General features: G+C 47.8%; 1 protein-coding gene and 1 long non-coding RNA gene across 2 annotated transcripts in view; one reads left to right on the top strand and one right to left on the bottom strand.

The window, feature by feature from the left end:
- Positions 1-5,793: 5,793 nt before the first annotated feature.
- LOC132366313 (uncharacterized) lies at positions 5,794-8,605 on the bottom strand. The gene is made up of 3 exons (XR_009503415.1): positions 8,541-8,605; positions 6,859-7,123; positions 5,794-5,841 (listed from the first exon to the last, which is right to left on the bottom strand). It is a non-coding gene; the product is annotated as an uncharacterized LOC132366313 (long non-coding RNA).
- An 888-nt stretch (positions 8,606-9,493) lies between these two features.
- The window catches only part of FNIP2 (folliculin interacting protein 2), a 118,577-nt gene continuing 106,073 nt past the window's right edge, over positions 9,494-21,997 (top strand). The window contains exon 1 of the mRNA XM_059922364.1: positions 9,494-9,606. Coding sequence (XP_059778347.1) covers positions 9,494-9,606 — 113 coding nt within the window. The remainder of the gene's footprint in view (positions 9,607-21,997) is intronic.

The following is a 21,997-nucleotide window of genomic DNA, read 5'->3' on the forward strand; positions in this document are numbered from 1 at the left end:
GCGCGTCTGGAGCCTGTGCTCCGCAACAAGAGAGGCCGTGATAGTGAGAGGCCCGCGCACCGCGATGAAGAGTGGCCCCCACTTGCCACAACTAGAGAATGCCCTCGCGCAGAAACGAAGACCCAACACAGCCATAAATAAATAAATAAATAAATAAATAAATAAATAAATAAATAAAAATTTAAAAAAAAATACTAACTTGGCTACTGGTTTGTGCTGGCCTATGTGATGTATCTTTTAAAAATATTTTATACTTTTTATAGTCACTAAAATAAAAAAGTAACTGCTCTAACTTCTTAATGTATAGCAAGGTTTAAAGAAAACGTATGAATCCAAATTTAATTCCTTCCAGCAATTAATCTAAAATCATATTTTGCTGTCTAGTTTAATCCAAATCACAAATCATGAACTCCTCCCATGTTTTATAAAGACAAAAACGATTTTTAAAAGGTTGAAAGGTTGGGGCTTCCCTGGTGACGCAGTGGTTAAGAATCCACCTGCCAATGCAGGGGACATGGGTTCAAGCCCTGGTCCGGGAAGATCCCACATGCCACGGAGCAATTAAGCCTGTGCGCCACAACTACTGAGCCTGCGCTCTAGAGCCCTCGAGCCACAACTACTGAGCCCGTGCGCCTAGAGCCCGTGCTCTGCAATGGGAGAAGCCACTGCAATGAGAAGCCCGTGCACCGCAACGAAGAGTAGCCTCCACTCACTGCAACTAGAGGAAGCCCGCACACAGCAACAAAGACCCAACGCAGCCAAAAATAAATAAATAAATTAAAAAAAAAAAAAAAAAAGGTTGATAGGTTAAATAAATTTGAGAAAGGCTGGCTTACACCATAAAGTTACTAAAATGTTGAATAAAAGTACAAGGTTGTCAAAATACCTGCATTAACTTTTCTAGTTGGACTCCAGCACTATTTATGCGGCATTATTAGATAAAGATACTGAATGACAACATATGCACGTTTTTTTCAACTGAATAAAATTTAACTGTAGGCTTGGTCAACGTCACTGGTAGGTGCCAATGGGTCCACATTAACTTTTTCAAGCCACTAGAGTTTTTTTTAATTGAAGTATAGTTGATTTACACTTGTGTCAGTGTATCAAGCCACTCGATTTATATTCAATGCACTGCAGTACTAATGCACTGCTATTCTCCTTGGTAGTGTGCTAAGCAATGGGCTGAAAATTCAGCCAGTGCTTTCCAGTCTATAACATTAATGAGTTTTACAAAGTGTTTAACTCACTACAACAATAATTAGCTGTGCTTTTGACCTTAATTAATGAATGGAATCTCAATTATTCTTGGAAGGAAGGCAGACACAGAACAGCAATGTTTAAACTTTTTTGGGTTTGGGGCCATCAAAGAGAATCTTAAAAGTATGGTCTCTCTCCAAAAAACTGCACATTCTTGCAAGACTTTGCGTAGAATTCTAGGGGATCTGAGTGATGTTTCTCAAAGTACTGTCCACAAACCATCTGCATCCAATTTTCTTTTTTTTTTTAATTAATTAATTAATTTATTTTTGGCTGCGTTGGGTCTTCGTTGCTGTGCACAGGCTTTCTCTCTAGTTGCGGCGAGCAGGGGCTGCTCTTCGTTGTGGTGCGCGGGCTTCTCATTGCGGTGGCCTCTCTTGTTGCAGAGCACGGACTCTAGGCGTGCAGGCTTCAGTAGCTGTGGCATGTGGGCTCAGTAGTTGTGGCACGCGAGCTTAGTTGCTCCGCAGCATGTGGGATCTTCCTGGACCAGGGCTCAAACCCATATCGCCTGCACTGGCAGGTGGATTCCTAACCACTGCACCAACGGAAAGTCCCTGCATCCGAATTTCTTGAGGTTCTATGTAAATTTCATTTCCTGAGTCCCACTCTCACTAGATTGGAATCTCACAGGATCGGGCCCAGAAATAGGACTTGAACAATGTCCACAAGTGAGACTGTTTAAAAACAAACTTTACTTTTTATCAAAGGAAAACACACACACACAAGCACATACATATCTATCATTTAAAAAGTCAAATAGTCTCCAAAGAAGATATACAGATTGCCAACAATCACATGCAAGGATGCTCAACATCACTAATCATTAGAGAAATGCAAATCAAAATTACAATGAGGTATTACCTCACACCAGTCAGAATGGCCATCATCAAAAAATCTACAAACGATAAATGCTGGAGAGGGTGTGGAGAAAAGGGAACCCTCTTGCACTGTTGGTGGGAATGTAAATTGATACAACCGCTATGGAGAACAGTATGGAGGTCCCTTAAAAAACTAAAAATAGAACTACCATATGACCCGGCAATCCCACTACTGGGCATATACCCTGAGAAAACCATAATTCAAAAAGCTACATATACCACAATGTTCATTGCAGCTCTATTTACAATAGCCAGGACCTGGAAGCAACCCAAGTGTCCATCGACAGATGAATGGATAAAGAAGATGTGGCACGTACATACAATGGAATATTACTCAGCCATAAAAAGGAACAAAATTGAGTTATTTGCAGTGAGGTGGATGGAGTTAGAGTCTGTCATACAGAGTGAAGTAAGTCAGAAAGAGAAAAGCAAATACCATATGCTAACACATATATATGGAATCTAAAAAAAAAAAAAAAGGTTCTGACGAACCTAGGGGCAGGACAGGAATAAAGATGCAGACGTAGAGAATGGACTTGAGGATACGGGGAGGGAGAAGGGTAAGCTGGGACGAACTGAGAGAGTGGCATGGACATATATACACTCCCAAATGTAAAATAGATAGCTAGTGGGTAGCAGCCGCATAGCACAGGGAGATCAGCTCGGTGCTTTGTGACCACCTAGAGGGGTGGGATAGGGAGGGTGGGAGGGAGACGCAAGAGGGAGGGGATATGGGGATATATGTATATGTACAGCTGATTCACTTTGTTATATAGCAGAAAACAACACACCATTGTAAAGCAATTATACTCCAATAAAGATGTTTTAAAAATAAAATAAAAAGTCAAACAGTACTACAAGGCTTTATAATAAAACCCAGCAGTCTCCAGCTCCACCCTTCCCCACAGCCAATCCCAGCCTTACAGGTTACCACCTTCAACCTTTCTAGCTAGCTTCACTGATATCTTCCTCCATATCTTTAAAAAGTTACATGCTTCTGTCACTGTTTCTTGATTTGCCAATTTAAGTCCTTGTCTCTTGACGTCCCGCCATTGTGAATAAATACTAGACTATCCCTCCCTTACCCCGACCCCACTTTTCTTCTTCCCTCCCCCAGCACAGTTACGTATAATTTTTGTTAAATCAGTAGCTGACGTTACATTAGTGAGACTATATAAATATCGGTCACTCAGTGACCAAGAGCCAAGTAATGCACTGCGACCACACTTTTTCTTTTCCTGCACACGCTTTCTTTTTTTCTGAAGTTAATAATTGCCTCATTTTATCATTTGTTTGGTTTTCCAGCTACCTATTGTTAATTTCCCCCCAACGCTCCAGCATCTCCGCCATATACTTATTAAGAATATACTCCTTACACTCGAAGACTTCCGTTCTGTTTTTCTTAGCCACCTCTGGCGCCCCTTCCCTTCTCCTGTCCCGAGCCTGTTGTTTTCTAGAGGTCCTGGGTCGCCTTTCCTGCCACCTAGCTGCTTTGTTTCCCTAGTATCTTCTTGCCTGTATCGTCTCTTTTCTTGTTTTAATCCTCTATTTTGCTAACGTACATCTTCCAGCTGCCTGAAAAAGAATGGAGGTACAATGTTTGAGAACTCGTGTATGTAAAAGTGTGTGTATTCTACACTACTGATTTATGGTTTAGTTTAGTCAAGGATCCTAGGATGAAGACAGTCTTCCCTCTGAACGTTTAAGGTGGCGCTCTGTTGTCTGTCACCATCAAGAGCGGCTAGAAACGGCTCTGATGCTGTTCTGAGTCCTGTTCCATTTTTTGATTAGCTTTTCTCTCTGAAAGGTTTTACAGTTTTTTTTCCCTTATCCAAGATGTTCTGAAATTTAATGATGAAATGTCTTGAAGTTCAAGGACATGTCTTGCTCTGGGCAGGCCCTATCCATATGGGGACACCTCCCCTTCAGCTATGGGAAAATTTCTTTTATTATTTCTTTGGTGATTTGCTCCCCACTGTTTTCTCTGATCTTCTTTCTGAAGCTCCTATTAGTAAGTCTCTGGATGGATTCACCAACATTCTCATCTTTCCTCTTCTATTTTCCACCTTTCCCAACTTTACCCTTCAGTTCTTTTCATTGACTATTTTATTTACATCGTATATTTAATTTTCAAGAGAGCTTTCTTGTTGAGTGTTCTTCTTTCATCGCTTCCTGTTTTTGTGTTACAGGCATATCTTACTTTGTCCCTTTGATGCTATTAATCAATTACAGCTTTGAAGTCCCGTTCTCCTTGCACTGTCTGTTTGCTCCAGATCCCTTTCACTTCTGTGTGTATTTTCCTTACCATGTTGCAGGTGTTCATCACATGGTTACTGATTCCTGGACTGCCCTTCATACTGAAGAGTGAGATTCTAAACATTTTAGAAGAAATTCTCCGTGTGGAGCACTGATTTGTGAAATCCACAAGCAGGTGCTCTAGCAGAGAACCAGCCTTCCACTGGCTCCTGCCACGGCAGATGCCTGGAGAGCTTTTGTCTGCCGCCATCCTGTCTCTCTGGCCAGGCACTCACCTGATGCCCCTCTTTGGCCCACGGATGGATAGACAGTGCCTGGTAGTGCAGGGTGAGGACAGAAGGGCCCTGGGGTCTAACTAGTTCACGTGTACACCTTCACCCGTCCTTCAGGGACCCTCACCTCCCAAGTGCGGAGGCTTCAGCGCCTCGGGGGGGCTGGCCCCCATCTTCATTCTTGGGCTTGAACTCCTCCTCTCTGACCAACTAGTTGCTCCTCCTTCATCCACTTTCCACCTGCAAACACTTGTCCTTGGTCGAACGTTTGTGGAAACCTCTCCTGCCCTTTGTCCTCGTTCCTTGCAGGCCGACACTTTCTTATTCCTTTGCTGTCGTTTTAGTGGGCTTTGAGGAAGTGGAGGTGGGGCAGAATGCGGGTGGGCAAGTCCCAGTTTGAAGCAGAATTCCAAAGTAATTTTTGTGCAACAAACAGGGAAGGGCCAGTGGCTAGGGCGCAGGTGGCATTGGCATACCAGATGACCACTGGCTAAATACGAGAACTGGATGAATTCAGGTAGAATTCACGATTGAAGAGCAATGAAGTGTGATGTCTGTTGAACTACTGACTTAAGCGGTCATCAGACCCCCAAATAAAATCCCTGTCAAATGAACAAGTGAACAAAAAAGAAAAAAAAAGAAAGAAAAAGGAAGGAAGGAAGGAAGGTCACACACATGTTATGTGTAGCTATTTCTACTTACCCAGCTTGCAGATGGACACATGACCATATCCATCTTTGTACCTTCCTGCATTCTCTAAATGTTACGTACTGTGTTTGAGTGTGAATGAGTGTGTGGGAGAGGGTTTCTGTACTGCTCCCAAGACCTCACCTATGGAGGTGAAATAAAGTCCACAGAATCTGAAATATGTGCATGAATTTAAGTGCCTGGACCAAAGTTACACACCTTAGAGGCATTAATAAATAGGTAAATATTACCTGAAAAGAAACTATTTTTTTTAAAGTTTGGAAGAAGGAAGTGTCTTGTGGGCAGTTTTTTAAACTGAGAAGTAACAGTATCAGATCAACATTTTTACATTTAATTTCTTCAAAAAACCCCACATCCCCGCTACCGGTTACCTCACAGAATCCACGTACGGAGCTGGAGATGCAAAAATCCATAATCCTCGGTCCTGTCAACAGTTGTATTCATGGCCAGTTAGGGTAATGCTCCTTCAAAGGTAGGAAAATATGCAATAAAAAATTGAGTTTGCTATGTTTAAATTCTTAATAAATTTTAAAAATTATTTTTCACACAACTATGTATAAAATAGACAACTAACGAGAACCTACTGTACAGCACAGGGAACTCTACTCAATGCTCTGTGGTGACCTAAACGGGAGGGAAATCCAAAAAAGAGAGGATATATGTGTATGTATGGCTGATTCACTTTGCTGTACGGCAGAAACTAACACAACATTGTAAAGCAACTATACTCCAATAAAAATTAATTCAAAAATTATTTTCACCATTCCTTTATTCTTGCCTCTTATAAATGATTTGCAAAATGACATCAAAATATGAAAACAATAGAGGAGGTCCACTGGTGATGACTGTTCCCCTGGTACACTGAGAGTTAAGCAGGTAGGGTTTATTTGCCTCAAATAACAAGCAATTGAGGACAGAAAACGGGACCCTCTCTTATACACTGCTTTTGGCTTCAGATACTAGCAAATTATCTCACTGAATGGGGAAGGTCAGCCAGGGTACAGGGACCATGGCTCAATAACGTTATCGAGGGACACACCTCCCTGCTCTGGCTGGTTTCATGCTCAGGCTGCAGCAAAAGAGCTATCGCGTTACCTGTAGACATACAACCTCCAAAGGAAGGGAAAACCCCACCTCCTTCCTTATAGAAGAGTGCAGAAACTTCCAGAACGCCTCCTTCCCCTCCAGCTCCTTTCCCTCTTGCCTCCTGTTCCCCATTAGCTCATTCCTGAGCTACCACCCTGCAAAAGCAACGGAATTTCCCGTAGATCTTTCAGACTCAGGCTGGGGACAGTGTCGGTCTGCCCTGAGGCACGCAGGCCTGGGGGAGGAACGGACACCTGAACAAAACTGGGCTTCTGTTGGGAAGAAGGGGGTAACAGGTATCGGGTAGGCTACAGGCTCCAGGACATACTAATTGTGGAAGCAAAACACCTAAAGCAATTTACAGAACTCACACTCAGATCGGAGGGAACGCTCACCGGGACTCAGAATGGAATAGGACCAGGAAGTCAGCCTTCCCATCTGAGACCTATTCTGCATCTCCAGACCCTCAGGGTATTGTCTGAGTTCCTCCTCCTCTCCACAGCTGCCTGCAGGAGCATCCAGCGGATTATTTTCCAAGACGGAGGATGAGGTGGATGAGACTATGGAAGGACCAATGCTGGAGCCCGGGCCGACACCAAGCCTCAGGGGTGAAGCAGTGACCAACGGATGCCAGGGGACACAAGGGGTTTCTGAAGAGGCCTGGAACAGACAGGAGGAGAAACAATGAAGCTGAGGTGCAAGGGCTGTCTGGAGCTGTCTCCCAGAACTCGGCTGGTTAGGATTTTTGTAACACTTAAAATCCAAAGCAAGAGAGGTGAGGCCAGAACCAGGATGAGGAACAACGTGGAGTCGAGAGGAAGCAAAGTGGGAGAAGGGCACCATTTCAGTTCCTTTTTTCTCCCCTAACTGAAGTGTTGTCTTTAGTTGTAAATGCACACTATTCCTTTAGAGTTGCCCAGTCAGGTCCAAAATTGAGAGAGATGGCGGGGCAGGCTGAGTTTTTAATTGTCTCTTGTGGATGATCCCACAGACTTGGACAGGGGTGGGACAGAAACAGCCCTTGCAGGTGAGGAACAAAGGACACCACAGCAAATTCCTCTTTGGTACGCTGTTGCAAGAGCTGCTAGGCACACCACGAGTATGCAGATTTTAGTTTTAAGAATAAAAGACATTTTCTAACCAAGGATGGGGTAAGGAACGGTGGTGTGTGGCCGGCCATAATATGACCCGGGACCTTGTCTTAAAAAATCACAACAGATGAGACCAATACCTGAAATACAGGATACTGATCAATACTGGCAGTCCTGTGAGGTAGATGCTTTCAATAAACAGAGAGAAACACCAGAGCTGCAAATCAGGGTTCTGTGCACACGCCAACATGGAAAAGGATGAACCAGCATGAACATTTAATTCACCACTTTAATGGTAAAAATCTGAAGGAAAAAAAAAAATGACTGCGTTTCAATTTCTACCACCTTTCCCATACTTTTGTGAAATTTCAGCACATCTTCACTCACAGCTAGTTTCCCACCAAGGCCAGAAACCTACGCAATAAAAAATGATAATGCAAATTAAATTGGGCCCAGAAGAGATATGTTGGATTATATTTCTATTCATGGAAATACATTTGCCTTTTTGAGTCTCCAGGAGTCCTCCTTCCAACAAGTCTAAGAGAATCCAGGTGAAGCGCTCAGTGACCGCGGCTCATGGTGTGGGTCGGGATCTCACCACCGTGGAAAAGCTGGTCAGCCAGCGCTGGAAGGCTGGGCCCTCACACCGCAGCCGGGAGTCCTCACAGACCCAGGGAGGGGCTGGCAGGTGAGTGAACTCAGGTACCACGGTAAGTCCTCCCTTCCCCACACCAAACACCGTCTGCCTGGTATCAGGTTAGGATGTGCTCTGTTACATGTGTATTAGGAAAGTAGTCCCTTGTTCTAAAATAGCTTAAGTTTCTAAATCTACGTAGTGAATTCCACGTGCAACTTTTTACGTAACTATGGGATGGTGGCCCAAGATGCCAAACAGCAGATTACTCGACCAAATATTTAAAAAACCCAAAACCTCACAAACGCAAACCCGGAGAACTCTCACGTGGATCCGGCACAAGCGCCAGTACCTTGGGTGTCGCGAGATTCCGTCCAATCAGCCTCTGAGCGGCGACCTCGTGCAGGAAGCCCGCTCCCCGAGCGCACGCCTCCCGCGAACGAGCCCGCGCACCTGCACAGGCGACGGCTCAGGTTCAGCGGCTTTGTCTCAACGCGACAAAGACCCGCCCTGCAGCTCTCCGGGGCTCTGAGGGACGCAGCGCCCCGGGGACCCCCGCCGCCTTCGGAGCCGCGCCCCCCCCGCCCCCTCCCACGGGTCCCGGCCCCAGTCCCAGCGCCACCCGCGCCCCGCCCCCCCACGGGACCCCGCCCAGCGCCCCCGCCCCCCCAACGGGACCCCGCCCAGCGCCCCCGCCCCGCCCCACGGGACCCCGGCCCCAGTTCCAGCACCACCCCCCGGCCCGCCCCGCCAAGAGACCCCGCCCCGCGTCCTAGCGCCCTCCCGCCCCCCCGCCCCAACACCACCTCCACCCCCAACTCCAGCCCCCAGCCCTAGCCCCCGGGTCCCCACCCCCTGCCCACCAGGGCCCCCACCCAGCTGGCCCCGCCCACAGCCCTCGGGGCCCCCGCTTTAAGCGCCGCCCCCCTCCGCCCCCCGCTCCCGCCCCCTTTAGGTGCCCTGCCCCCATCCACGAGGCCCCACCCCCGCCCTCCTTTAAGCGCCTCGCCCCGCCCCCTGCCCCCCGTCTCCTGCCCCCCGCGGCCCCCGCCCCCCGGATGCGGGGCCGGGCGGGGTCCCGGGGCCAATGGCGGCCGCGCTCCTCCCGCGCCGGCGGCGGCTCCTCCCGCAGGGAGAACTGTCAGCGCGCGGCGGCGGCGGCGGGCCAGCCCCGTCATATGACCGGCCGGCGGCCCCGGCGCCGAGCACAGCTGCCCGCGCCGCGATGGCCCCGCCGCCGCCCCCGGCCGCGCGCTGAGCCGGGCCGAGGCCGCGGAGCCGCAGCCGCAGCCGAGCCGCAGCGCCATGGCCCCGACCCTGCTGCAGAGGCTCTTCAACAGGAAGGGCGGCGGCGGCTCCGCGGCGGCGGCGGCGGCGGCGGCCCCGGACCGGGCGCCCCGGGAGGGGCCGGCCTTCAGGTGAGGGGCCGCGGGACGGAGGGGCTCGGAGCGGGAAGGGACGAGGGGAGGGGTCCCCCCGGCACGCCGCCGCCGCCGCCCCGGCATCGTGGGCCCCAGTCAGGCGCCGCGCGGCGCCCCCCCCACCCCGCTTGGAGGTGCCGGGGCTCCCGGGGTGCCCGCCGCGGGCCCGGGGGTCGCGGGGCGCGGGGGGGCCTGGGGCGCCGCTGCAGCCTATTGTGTGGGAGACGCCGCGGCGCGAGCGCGGCACCGCCTCCTCCCTCGCCGTGGGACCGGCTCTCGGACGCGTGCCTGGCAGCGAGTCGCTTGCCCGCCGCGGGGCGCCGGCTGCGCGGGGCGTGTGCGGGGCCCGAGGTGCCCGCGCGGCGAAGCTGGTGCGTGTGCGCACGGACTGACCCCCGGTACGCGCCTCCGGAGACGCGCCGCGCGCGCGGGCGGCGCGCTGGCATCCTGGGTGCCTTCGGTTGCTTTCTCCCGCTTGCTCGCCCGGTAGCCTTGGGCGCCGGGTGTGATCCGATCCCCCTTTCACGGCCGAGGAAACGTGAAGTCGCAGAGAGCGCGACCCGCAGGTGGCGGCGGCAGACCCTGCATTTGACCTGCGCGCTTTGAGCGCACAGTCCGGCCTGAACGCTCTAGGCCCGTCCGCCCTCCCGGGCTAACTTTTACACGGGGCCTTGGAACGGCCTGTATTGCCTTTCGGCACGCTTGTGTTGAGAAGTTCATTTACTTCCCTGTAACCGTTTTTTCCCAGCAGGTGTTTTACTGAGCATCTACTTCCAACTCGGACACTCTGCTGGGTGCTTTTTGGCTAAAATGTCTTGCAGAAGGAGTTTATAATTGAAGTCTAGACCCAGGGTACTTAACCTTTCAAAAGTTTCAAGCGAAACTTTGCATGTTGGGCCAAGTTTTGTGTTCTAGATTTTGCTCCGCTTAAATCCCATTCGCTGAAAGCGCCCAAAGCCCCTCACGGCAGTTATGTGAACGTTACCAGTCTTTTGTGACCGTGGGGTGTGTGTGGGTGTGTGTTGTTATTTGGAAGGTAGGTTGTGAAGACTTGACACACCTTCGTTAAATTCCCGTGTGTTCTGTAGGTGAACTGAATCCTTACAATTCAAGCAGGGAATTCTACTCCTTTCACTGCTTTGGGTACTAGTGATGCTGTGTTGCTTCTCAGAACTCGGTAGAATTACTTCTGGCGCAGGGTGTGTAATTTCTCCTCTTCCCTGCCGGTAACCCAGACTCGGTGGAGGGAACAAAGCCTGGAGAGGACAGGGCATGTGTTCCAGGTGTCTTTGCTTGGGCAGCCCTTGTCAAGGACACAGAGCCCTCTGAATGCACGGTCGTGGTTTCCTGTGCTCTGTTGCTCACTTGCCCACCACCGTTTCCTCCATCTACAACTGTAAGGGAGTGTCTTTTGAACAAAAAAACTGTGGCTATATTTAGGGCCTGGCCATATTAGGGAAACTGATTCTAACTTTGTGGGAACATTCTCAGGGTAGTGTTCTGACTTCCTGTTGGTGTCTAGTGAAGAACACAAAATTGGGCCAGGGAGTGGTTTTGGAGGTTTGTTTTTGTTGACCTCATTAGGATTCTCTGCAAGTTTGGGAGGTAAATGCCCAGGAGAAAATTGGAGATCTCAGGGCCCTTCAGCAGTGTGTCCCTGCCCAGGGTTCCCCTTGGAAAAAGAAATGCAGTAAAGACTCAGGAAGATGAGGGCCAAATCAACCATGACACACCACGTCGACCAAGGGCGCCCGGGCGAGTCTTTCTTCCTGCTCTCCTCACCTGGCTGAGCTCTCAGACGCTGCGCAACCGTCCTGGGAGAGCCTCCTGGAAAATTTCCCTCTCTCGCCCTACAGAATGATGACCTCGCGCTTCATTTCTATCCAGATTTAACCAAATAGGAGCTGGCACGTGCTTTGGGGGGAAGGGGGTACCTCAGACAGGCAATGAGCTGCCCTTGGGGGCCCACTTTGTAGTTGAATAGATTTTCAGAAGTTAAGGTGCAACCCTTAGGTTGAACCTCTAGCACGCCTAACGCGAATTTGTATTCTTTTAAATTGTGTCTGTGAAATTTGTCTTCTTTTTCCCCCCTTTGGCCACGCCGCACGGCACGTGGGATCTTAGTTCCCTGACCAGGGATGGAACCTGTGGAAGTGTGGAGTCTTAACCACTGGACCGCCTGGGGAAGTCCCTGATTTTGTATTCTTTAGTGCCTTTAAATACAGGCAGTAACTTGTAGGTCTCGAGAATGAAAGGACGATTCGGGCTGGCTTTTGGGGCGGTTTTGTAGCATAGATCGCCATACATTTTGGGGAAAAGCCTAAGTAAAAATAAGATCCGGTTTGTGTATACATCTTTTTGTTTAGAGCTCTTCTCTCTCTTTCCTCTCAGTGATGGACTTCCACTAGTCATTTTAAGCCCTTCCCCACTTCTCTGCAGTCTCGCCCTGGACGGTGCTCTGCTCACCCTGTGCCCGGCCCTGTCACCTCCCCAACTTCCCCACCGTCCTCTCGCCCCTCCAGTTTGCACTCGCTGGACTTGATTAGAGAGGAACTTTGAGGTCTGGTGGAAGTAGCTTACCTCACAGGTCATTTTCAGATCTTCGTGCTTCCCAGCGTTCCACCTGCAAAGAGTCATCACAGTTGGGATTCCTTCTTAAGTGTATTTTTTCAGGATCTCGACAAGAAGTCCTTTTCGTAGCTTTGAGGAAAGAGCTTGCTAGGAAAACAGAAAAAGAATCAGAAGAGATTGAATTTACAAGTTTGGGAGAAGGAGTTGGGACACTCTGCGATTATGGTATTTGTGATGTGTAAGCTCTAAAGTTATAAAGTTAAATCGTGGTCTTGAAATTTGAGAGAATTCTCTATTTGCTGGTCTTTACAGTGCTTTCACTTTTAACTAATTGATGTATACCTACACATACACACACACATATATGTGTGTGTGATGTAACTCTTTTTTCCAGAAGGATAAACGAGAACAAAATGAGGTTATTTGTCTGGTGGCTCAAACAAGTAGAATTGGGTTCTTGGTTCCCTTGAATCTCAGGGCAGCATGTTCACTTAGGAACTTTTAAGAGCCAAGGTGTGCCCACTGACTTCTTGAACTGCATGTCTGGGTCAAGTTTGAAGTTTTATCTTAAGGTGTTTTTTTTAATGTCTCTGGTAAATTAGTGGACCAGTTTCCACCTCAAATGTGTATGCAAGAAGGAGGCAGAAGAGGTCACCAGTTAGGCAGTGTCTTATTTGGGACCAGTTAGACGAAGCGAGTAAGCATGCGTGTCACTTGGGATGTGAGGAGTAGAGGAGAGCATCTCAGCCACTTGGGAGGTGTGGGAAGGAGAGACCCCACCCCTGCGCCTCTCCAGTCCTGAATATCTGAGGCCACATGGCCTAGTTAGTGCTAATCCACATGGTTCTGTTAGAACGACGTTAAGTCACCCGTTCCAGGGTTAGTGTTATATACGTATGATTTAATCCACTTACATTGTTATCCAGTAGCGTCTGATGCTCATCTCCAGGGCTTGTGGCTTTGCACTCCACCCGTACAGACCGAGGTAGGACAGTCTGAGGACAGCAGGTCCTAGGCCGAGATGCATGAACAGCAAAGAACACACTGGAAACTATAACAGGAAGGTAATTCAGACGCGGTGAGGAGTTCACCCCTGCGTTAAGTACCACATGCACGTTAAGATGCACCGTTGTCACCCTTGCTGTGACCGAGGGTTTACTCTCCCTCCAGGAGGAGGGCGCCCTCTCCCCTCAGCCTCCACTGCCAGCCCCCACGACGCTAGCATTTCTACTGAGGTCGTCCTGGGGTCGGGGGGGTATTCTGGAAGAAACACAGATTAGCCCCACTACGCTCGCGTTTTTACTGACTGTAACGTAAGACACGTGACACAGAAATCACAGGTTTGATTTCTTTTTTTGGCATTGCTGTGGGGATATGTGGTGAGAGCCTGTTTGTTTAGTTGCAATACACGTGATAACACAAAAGGTGGTCTGAATTGAATCTGGATTCGTGCCTGAGTTTTCCTTCCCTAGACGGTGAGAACGTGAGGAAAGGGATCATGGCTTACTATCTTAATTAATTTAATTTTTATCTTATACGGGACTACAGTTGATTTACAATGTTGTGTTAGTTTCAGGTGTACAGCACAGTGACTCAGTTATCCCTTTGTATATACACCTTCTTTTTCATATTCTTTTCCATTATACGTTATTACAAGACACGGAATGTAGTTCCCTGCGCTGTGCAGAGGGCCCCTGTCGCTTTCTTTTTACTACTTCCTAAGTCTTCCTGCAGGCTTCCTTGCGCGCTGCTCTGGATCCGTGAGCACACCCACCCGCTCACATCTCCTGGTCCTGACCCGTGCCCTGGGGCCCGGGGGGTATTAGGGGTTTGGGGCCGGTCCAGCTCACGTCGTGGCTTCTGTTCATCGCGGAGGCCGTCGATTTCGTCCTGTCTCGTGCACCATGTTGACATGGGACCCACATGTCTCTCCATTTCTCTGGGCCTCAGTTTTGGCGTTTGTAACACACCCGTCCTGTGTAATAAGGTTGTGGTGAGGAGGTAATATATTTGAAAATCTTGTGAAAAGAATAAAATGCGGTACAGAACGATTTTAATAAGTGTTACGGAGAGCCTCTTAAGTCATGGAATTCAGTATCATTCATATTGAGGCTTTATGGAAATTGAACTGTTTTCTCTTTCTATAGATGGGAGACTTGAGACAGAACAGAAGCCACGTGATTTTATTTATTTATTTATTTTTTCACCTGGATGGTGTCGGTGATGAAACAGACTTGAGTTTTCAGGGGAATGTTAAGACCGGTCACTGAGACCCGGGTGGAGGGGCCTGGGTGGTCAGGGATAGTTTTAGGAGTACGGTGTATTTTTCAGAATTATTTGCAAGTTTTTCTTACCAAGAATAAAATCTTATTTAAGCAGCAGGGGGAAACGTGTTAAGTGAAGTGACACAGCTGCACAATGGCTGATACTCTGCAGCCACCAAATCTTTATGTCTGTTTATATATATATATTTATATATATCACACGTACATGTGTATTTATGTATATACACACATGCACATACACATGCACACACGTGTACATGTGTGCCTGTGTATGTGCACGTGGAAAGGTGTTCTCTAGAAAAAGTAAAAACAAGATGTAAGCTTGTGAATGATGTTGAGGATGGGCGTGTGGGGTTGATTGTGTGCGTGTGTAAGAAGGTGAGCGGCCCTGCACACCAGCATTGTAACAGGGGTGGTCAACCGGCGGGTGAAACTTTCATTCGACCCTTCTGTGTTTTATATTTTGTTGGTATTTTGGATTTTGCTCTAACAAATTCGTGCTGCCTCTGTGATTTAAGTTATTTTAAATGTTAAGTAGTCTTTGGAGTATTTTGCATCGTGAGGGAGGGACTGAGTGTAAGGTTGGCGGAGAGACCTGATTTGAGTAACAACTCTCTAGAGCCTTCCTCCTCTGTGTGAAAATAAGTGGTAGTCCCTGTAACAGAGAGCGCTATGCCATGAACTTTAAAGTACTTAACACCGAAGTCCGTGACGACCCTCAGGAGGCCAGTGTAGCCGGGGAGGCTGGTGAGCGTGGGCCGTATCTGTGGGCACTGTTCTCATCTGTGTGCACTGTTCTCATCGGCGGGGCAGGGGCCCGGCCCTCCTCCAGCCTCAGGCGGCCTGGTCTCCAGCAGGGCTCAGGAGCTGCCCCCAGCTCTCCAGTCGGTGGTCGGGAGAGACCTAGGTAAGATTTGAAATATAGGGAAAAAGGTGACACGACCTTTGAGATTTGGGGTACCTTGGGTACGCTGAGGGGCTTGGACTGGATACTTTGAAAACTGAGACAGGCGTTTTAATTTTCAGTTCTGAAATCCGAGTCGGTCATGTTCCACGTTGTCATTTGACTGAGTAGGTGGTCTTGGGAGATGGGCCAGCCCGTGGTCTTTCGATGCGCAGAGTGTAGATGTAGAGAGGTCGCTGGTTTCTGTCGCTGTGGCTTTGGGTTGTGTTTCTCGTGGTCTGCCTGTGAGGCCAGCCTAAGGAAGGCCCTGCAGTTGTGTTTCCTCGGCCAAGGGGGTTGTAAAAGGTCGCCCTCGCGCTCGTGAATTGCTCTGGCTGCCAGTGTGAGCTCCTGGCGGGCGAGTCTGATTCGGGACCTGGAACCACGCCGATTTCCCCAGCCACTGCTTGTCTTGGTGTGGACGCAAAGGAGCAAAGGTTTCATCGCGCTTGTCCGAGTCCCTCGCGGGCGTGAACGGTTAGGCCCTCAGGGTGAGATCGTGTCCTTGGCTGTAAAAGTCAGTCTTTCCCCTTGCGGGTAAGAGTGCTGAAATATTTAGTGAGTTCCTACTTACCAAGCATTCTTTTTATCTCTGGTCTGTGAGAAATGATTACTCTGGAGAAGAGGAAAAACAGGATGGGCTTTTCCAGCTTACTGGGCATGGAATGGTGATTTCCCTCAACCCCACCCCGTCTGTAAACGGAACGTCCATGACTCATGGCTCAAACCACACAGGCACTCTTGTGAGGCGTGCTCGGTGGGAGGCCGCGGGTGGGGGATGGAAGCGGGTGGGCTGCCGACCCTCTGTGTTCAGCCAGAAGCTGTCCAGCTGCCTCTGCGATGGACTTCTGGAAAGGACAGTGCGCCTTGTCACACGCCACGTACACACTTTTTTCTTACTGCACACTTTCTGTTTCTGCCAAAATAGTATAATCTATTAAGCGCAATAAACGCAGCCATGAAATGCAGCCATTGATACTCTAATGTTGTGGGTACGTGTTGTATGGCAGGTGCTTTCTGTTACATAAGATTTCAGTATTAGCATGAGGCTGGGTCCCCGGCTATCACGTTCCTCTCTCTTTAGCCATGTGCTTCTCATTCATATGTACATTTGGAATATTTTTCTTTTTATTTGTCCCTGAATCTTGTTTAATTTGTACATCGGGCTCTAGAACTTGTGCCCAGTGTAGTGTTTTAAAGAAATAAGTGTCTGCTTTACGAAGATGATTTTATCACCACGCCTGAGACCTTTTAATCATAAATAAGAGCATTTCTGTGTTTGAAGTAATACATCTTTAAATCAGTGACCACGGGTGTCTGATTATTCACAGATGTCTACTTGAAAATGACCACCAGTTCATGCAGGGCGGTCACTGGGGCAGTAGAAATTCGTCCCTCAAAGCCGATGGGGGCGGATGGGAAACCTGCATATCTGATGGGGACCTCACTCTAGTTTCCAGTGAGGATAATGTTGGACGTTAATAATGTAATCATGCAGCATGTGTGGACAACCTAAATATACTGTGTGTTTATGATAGAAGGATTTTTCTAGGAAAATTGATAAGTCTGTTTATTTGAAAATACCCTAGGTGACATTGTGTAATGGATATCAGTAGAAATGAAACATGTGCCTGAATTTACCTGACAATTTAACACAACCTAAGAAAGGTACTAACTTTAGAAGTATCTGGTTTTCCTTGATTTAAGTATGCTCGAGATCCTGTCAAGTGAAAGGCCACATTGCCAAGACTGACTTGTCAAACAGTCATTGTTCAATTTTATTTATTTGTGGCTTACTCTGACAAAAAGGAGTGTGTGTTTTTAAACATTTTATCCATGAAACTTTTCACAGAACACATTATCATTTATTCTGATGATTTAACAAACAGAAAACTAGCCTTTGCTTACAAGTACACATATACCAGTTAAATGGAATTGAGTGGAATTTTGCATTTCATTGGTAAATTCTGCTCACTAAACTTTTCGTTCAGTTGTCATGGCAACTCTGTTCCTTCACAAGTTGGAGACAGGTTAGACGTTAACCTGCTTGTTCCTCCAGAGATGAAACAGGTGTTGATTTAGGATGTGTTAGGAAGAAGCAGCAGTCTAATACGTTCTGCCTTTAACACCTTATAAATACTTCAGATTGCCAACTGTGGTTCCCTGGTGTACCCAGAAAATTGGACATTTTCTTTTTTCTAACTTACAGTTGAAACCTTTGGGGTGATGGGGAACAAATGTAGTGTATTTGATTTCATTTAGCTCTTAATTAACTATTCTCATTTACTCAATTCTCTTATAAAACATGATTGAGAAATAGTAACAAGAATATCATTTAAATTTGCCGCTTTAAGCATACATTTGAGTAACTGAATGAAACAAGAACATGTCTGTGTTATGGTTAGATATGGGAATTCTTCTAATCCTAGCCCTCTTCTCGTGGCTTAGTGCTTAGTGCAGGGCTTGGCAGGAGGTTGCACTTAATAAATACTTGTTCGATGAATGAATGAATGAATGCATACGTTTAAGAGTTTTGCAAACAGATGATCCTTAAAGATTCTCTGGTATTCCAGAATCTGACCTCTTGTTATATTATTCTTTTTCTTGATGTTTCTGGCATGCATATTGTCATTTTTCAAAGGAATCTTGTTATAGACAACACAGTTTCCTTCTTTCCATTAATATGAATGAATTGTTTTTTTGGTATCAGAATCATAAGGTAAATACTCTAAACGGACCTGCCCTCTCCTCAAAATAAAAAAAAAAAAAAACCTAAAAGACACTTAAGTAATATATCTGAGACTCAGTTATAAACTCCCACAGCTGTTGAAAGCAACCTATAGAAAAAGTATTTTACTTAAGTAATCTCTGCAAACCTCTGAAATTACCAGCTGTGTGTTGATGAGTGTAAAACTGCGTTCTATACCTTTTAGATGCCTTGAATTTTTGTGTGGCTTGTTGAGCTGAAATACATGATGGAATGAAATTAGCTAAGCAGTTGTTTCAAATAGAAGATGCAGCTCACTTAGTTCTGAAAACGATGTTGGTACTGCGAATCCCGCAGAGACGGCGTTTGCACGCTACCTGAAGTAAGCGCTTTAGGAAAAGGATGGAATTGTCGCTGCTTTGCAGCTGAGAAACTCACTTAAAGATGGGTTTGTAAATCTGACATGTTCTTTAGGAAGAGATGGCCCAGACCACGCACGTGTCATTGGTGATGGCCTCGGGGGCGAGGAGGGGAGCCACGGGCAAACATCTCCCCGGCGTATCGGCCGGTGACTGTGTGCTTTAGGTTGGCACGTTGAGTGAGGGAGTTGCCAGGGCCACAGCAGTGAGCAAAAGGCCAAGAAGGGCACTTGGTCCCTTCCACGTGTGCAGGGCTCCGTGGAGGCCCTGAGAGCACGGGCACTGGCCAGTGCCACGTGGTCTTGAGAAACGGCTCACAAATTAAATTATGATTTTGTTCAAGATTATTAACTTTTCAGTGCACCTGATTAAAAATCAAACAGTATAAAATGATATACATTGAAATATAAGCCCCTCATTTCACACCCCTAATCTCTCTTCCCAAGGGCCGCCCTTATTATACCAGTTTCTTTCAGTGTATCTTTCCAGCAATATTCGATGCACGTACAAGAAAAAACATTCTCTTTCATTCACAGCAATGGTAGTTGCTGTACACACCGTCCAGCGTGTTGCTGATAGTTGCCCGGCTTCCACTGAGTGAATGTGTGTGGAAGACGAGCTCAGTGGCTGTCAGGTCTGGCTGGACATTGCAGGGACCCAGCAAGGTTTAAATGCCCAGACCATTCTCTGAGATCCTCATCTCATTGATCCGGGCTGCCTACAGGTCTGTCGTTACGGACACCTCCCTGCCACCCCCCAGGTAATTTTAGTGGGCAGACAACTACACGAAGTTTAACCGGTCCCCTGTTGACGGATGTTTAGATTGTTTTCAGGCTTTTTTGTTAGAGATGGTGAACTTCCTGGTCAGAAGATGCTTATTCAGAAGCTCAAGTATATTTCTAGGTCAGGACCCAGGGTGGCATTGCTGCCTAATCGCTCTTCAGAGACGCAGTACCTCCTTACACTCCTGGCAGCGTTGCGTGAGTGGCTGTTTAGTGGAGGTGACTTAAAGTGCCCGGAGGAAGCCGTGCTGGGGGGGGGGTGGCGAAACCCAGACCCTGCCCCTCGCTTGGTAGCTGCTGACCCCTTGTCTAGCTTGTTCTAGATTTAAAAGGAAAAAGTTCTCTGCGTGAAGATGTTAAAAAAAAAGCAAACAAACTTTCATGCATGGGGATGTTCTTTAGACATTATTGTTATAATGATAAATATCTAAAAGGAATTATAATAGTTGTCTAACAGCAGGAAAGTAGCTAAACTGCGATGTTCGCTTCATAGGATACTGTATGATGGCTAAATGATTATGAAGACTGTATTAATATAGTCACATTGTGTTTTAATATAATATATAAAGTATATTCATGTACGTTTAATATGTCAACAAGTACATTAAATACTATATGTTAAAATATGTTAATTATAACATATTATATAATATACATATATAATGTAATACATATATACTATGTTATAATTAATATACTCACATTTAATATAACATAATCAAATGTTTGATATGATAAATAAAAAACCCCAAATCAATTGGTACCTACAAGATGAATATGTTAGTAAAGTATATAAATGTATGACCAAGGACTAGAAAGGAAAACAGAAAAATACAAGAGTTGATTCGATGGGGTAATGAACTTGTGGATAAATATCCTTTAAAAAAATTTGTTTACTGTTATAAAATAGCGTGGGCAAAATATAAAAAATGAGAAAAAATTCTTTTGTAATGCAAGTAGCCACTTGTGACTTTAAAGATGTATTTTCATGTTGTAAACCTCATTAACTGGTGGACGTATTCTGGGCTGTGTAGGTAAGCAGCGTCTCTGCAGTCTTTTAAGACGCCTGTAAGTAGCTGCTTCTCCGGAGTGTTTACGGAGCCCCCCGCAGTGTTTGTGGAGGAGGGACCTGCACCGCGTGGCATTTGCTTACATCATCTCGAAGTTACCCTTTGAGGGTGGGTGTTTCATTAGCTAATTTACAGATATAAATTTGTAATAATTTACAGATGAAAACTGAGGCTTGCTGGAGACCACTGTGTGGGTAACTAGCGGTGCTGGGAATTCTAACCCACGTCGGTCCGTGGTCTGTATTCCCTCTCTGCAGGTGAACATCTGAAGTTCCTAAGAGGCTGATGGTCTGTGGGGTTTATAAGGAAGTATGAGGTCTAACTATTATTTCTCGGGGGCTTCCATTTTAACTGTGCAAACGATAGGTATTAAGTTTAAAAAACTAACCGACACTACAAAGCAGTAAGGAGTTCAGGACCAAGTCTCTACGGTCCTGTTGAGATGTCAGGCAGGAGTGAGGGCTCTTTAGTCCGGCTGCTTCAGGACAGGCTTTACCCAGGAGCTGGGATCTGATGGGTAGGACTCGGGTGGAGAGGATGAAGACGACGCTTACCTTGGAGGTGTTCCTGGGTCAGGGAATGGGCCGGATTCTTTGAAATAAGAGCGCTCCTGGGAAGCAGGGCCCACTGGGGCCGGACTGTGCAGGGCCTCGCAGGCATTATTCCTGCTCAGGTTTAAACTGAGGTGGCCCCGAAGAGTAGGTGAGCGTCCTCGGTCTACACTTTGAGGGTTAATAGAAAGAGTAGAGACTCCGGTAGGGTCTGTATTCTTGAGTCAAAGCCGGCTCTCCCACTTACCACGTAGGGCGCGTCGTCTCTGAGGGTTCTGTTCCGTAAGGTGGGTGTAAAACGGCTTTCCTTGCACGGTCCTGAGGGCTGGAGATCACACACGTCAGCTACGCCTGGCGCACAGCGCTCGGTGCCCGCTGGGCCTGCGGTCCGCGGCGGCGCTCGTCACTCTCAGAGGCCAGCGTGGCGTGTCTCTGCCCGCAGGTGGCTTGTCCTCCTCAGGAGGTGGCGTTCCCCCTCGGCGGGCACGGGGGGCCCCCGCAGGTGGCTTGTCCTCCTCAGGAGGTGGCGTTGCCTCTCGGCGGGCACGGGGGGCCCCCGCAGGTGTGAGCGCGGGCGGCTGTAGCAGCAGCGCAGCACAGATGCCTTCCCTTAACTTGGGGGCTGGGACCCAAGTTAGTGCAGTTTTACCGTGTGTGATATTCCTTAGTCTCCCCTCATCCGCAATCCCAGGACTCTCTTATCTCCAAAGGGAAGAGACCAAAACGGACACGAGCCAGCAGTGTCGCCTGTGTGGTTCCCCTCCCAGCCCGCGGCGGAATCCACACTTGGTAAGCCAGCACACGCAGGGAGCGCGCTCTCTCTCTTTGTAAATAAAGACTTTCTTGAGGGCAGTTTCAGGCGCCCAGCAGGACTGAGAGGACGGCCCCGAGGTTTCCCCCGCACCCCCTGCCCCGCGCATGCGTCACCTCTCCGGTTATCGGCGTCACTCACCAGCGCGGTCCGTTTCTTAACCAATGACCAACTGCGTCCACGCACCATAATCACACAAAGCCCCTAGCTTACCTTGGGGTTCCCTCTTGGTTCACTCTTGTTCTGTGA

The sequence above is a fragment of the Balaenoptera ricei genome, chromosome 5 (assembly GCF_028023285.1).
Source record: "Balaenoptera ricei isolate mBalRic1 chromosome 5, mBalRic1.hap2, whole genome shotgun sequence".
Lineage (NCBI taxonomy): Eukaryota > Metazoa > Chordata > Mammalia > Artiodactyla > Balaenopteridae > Balaenoptera > Balaenoptera ricei.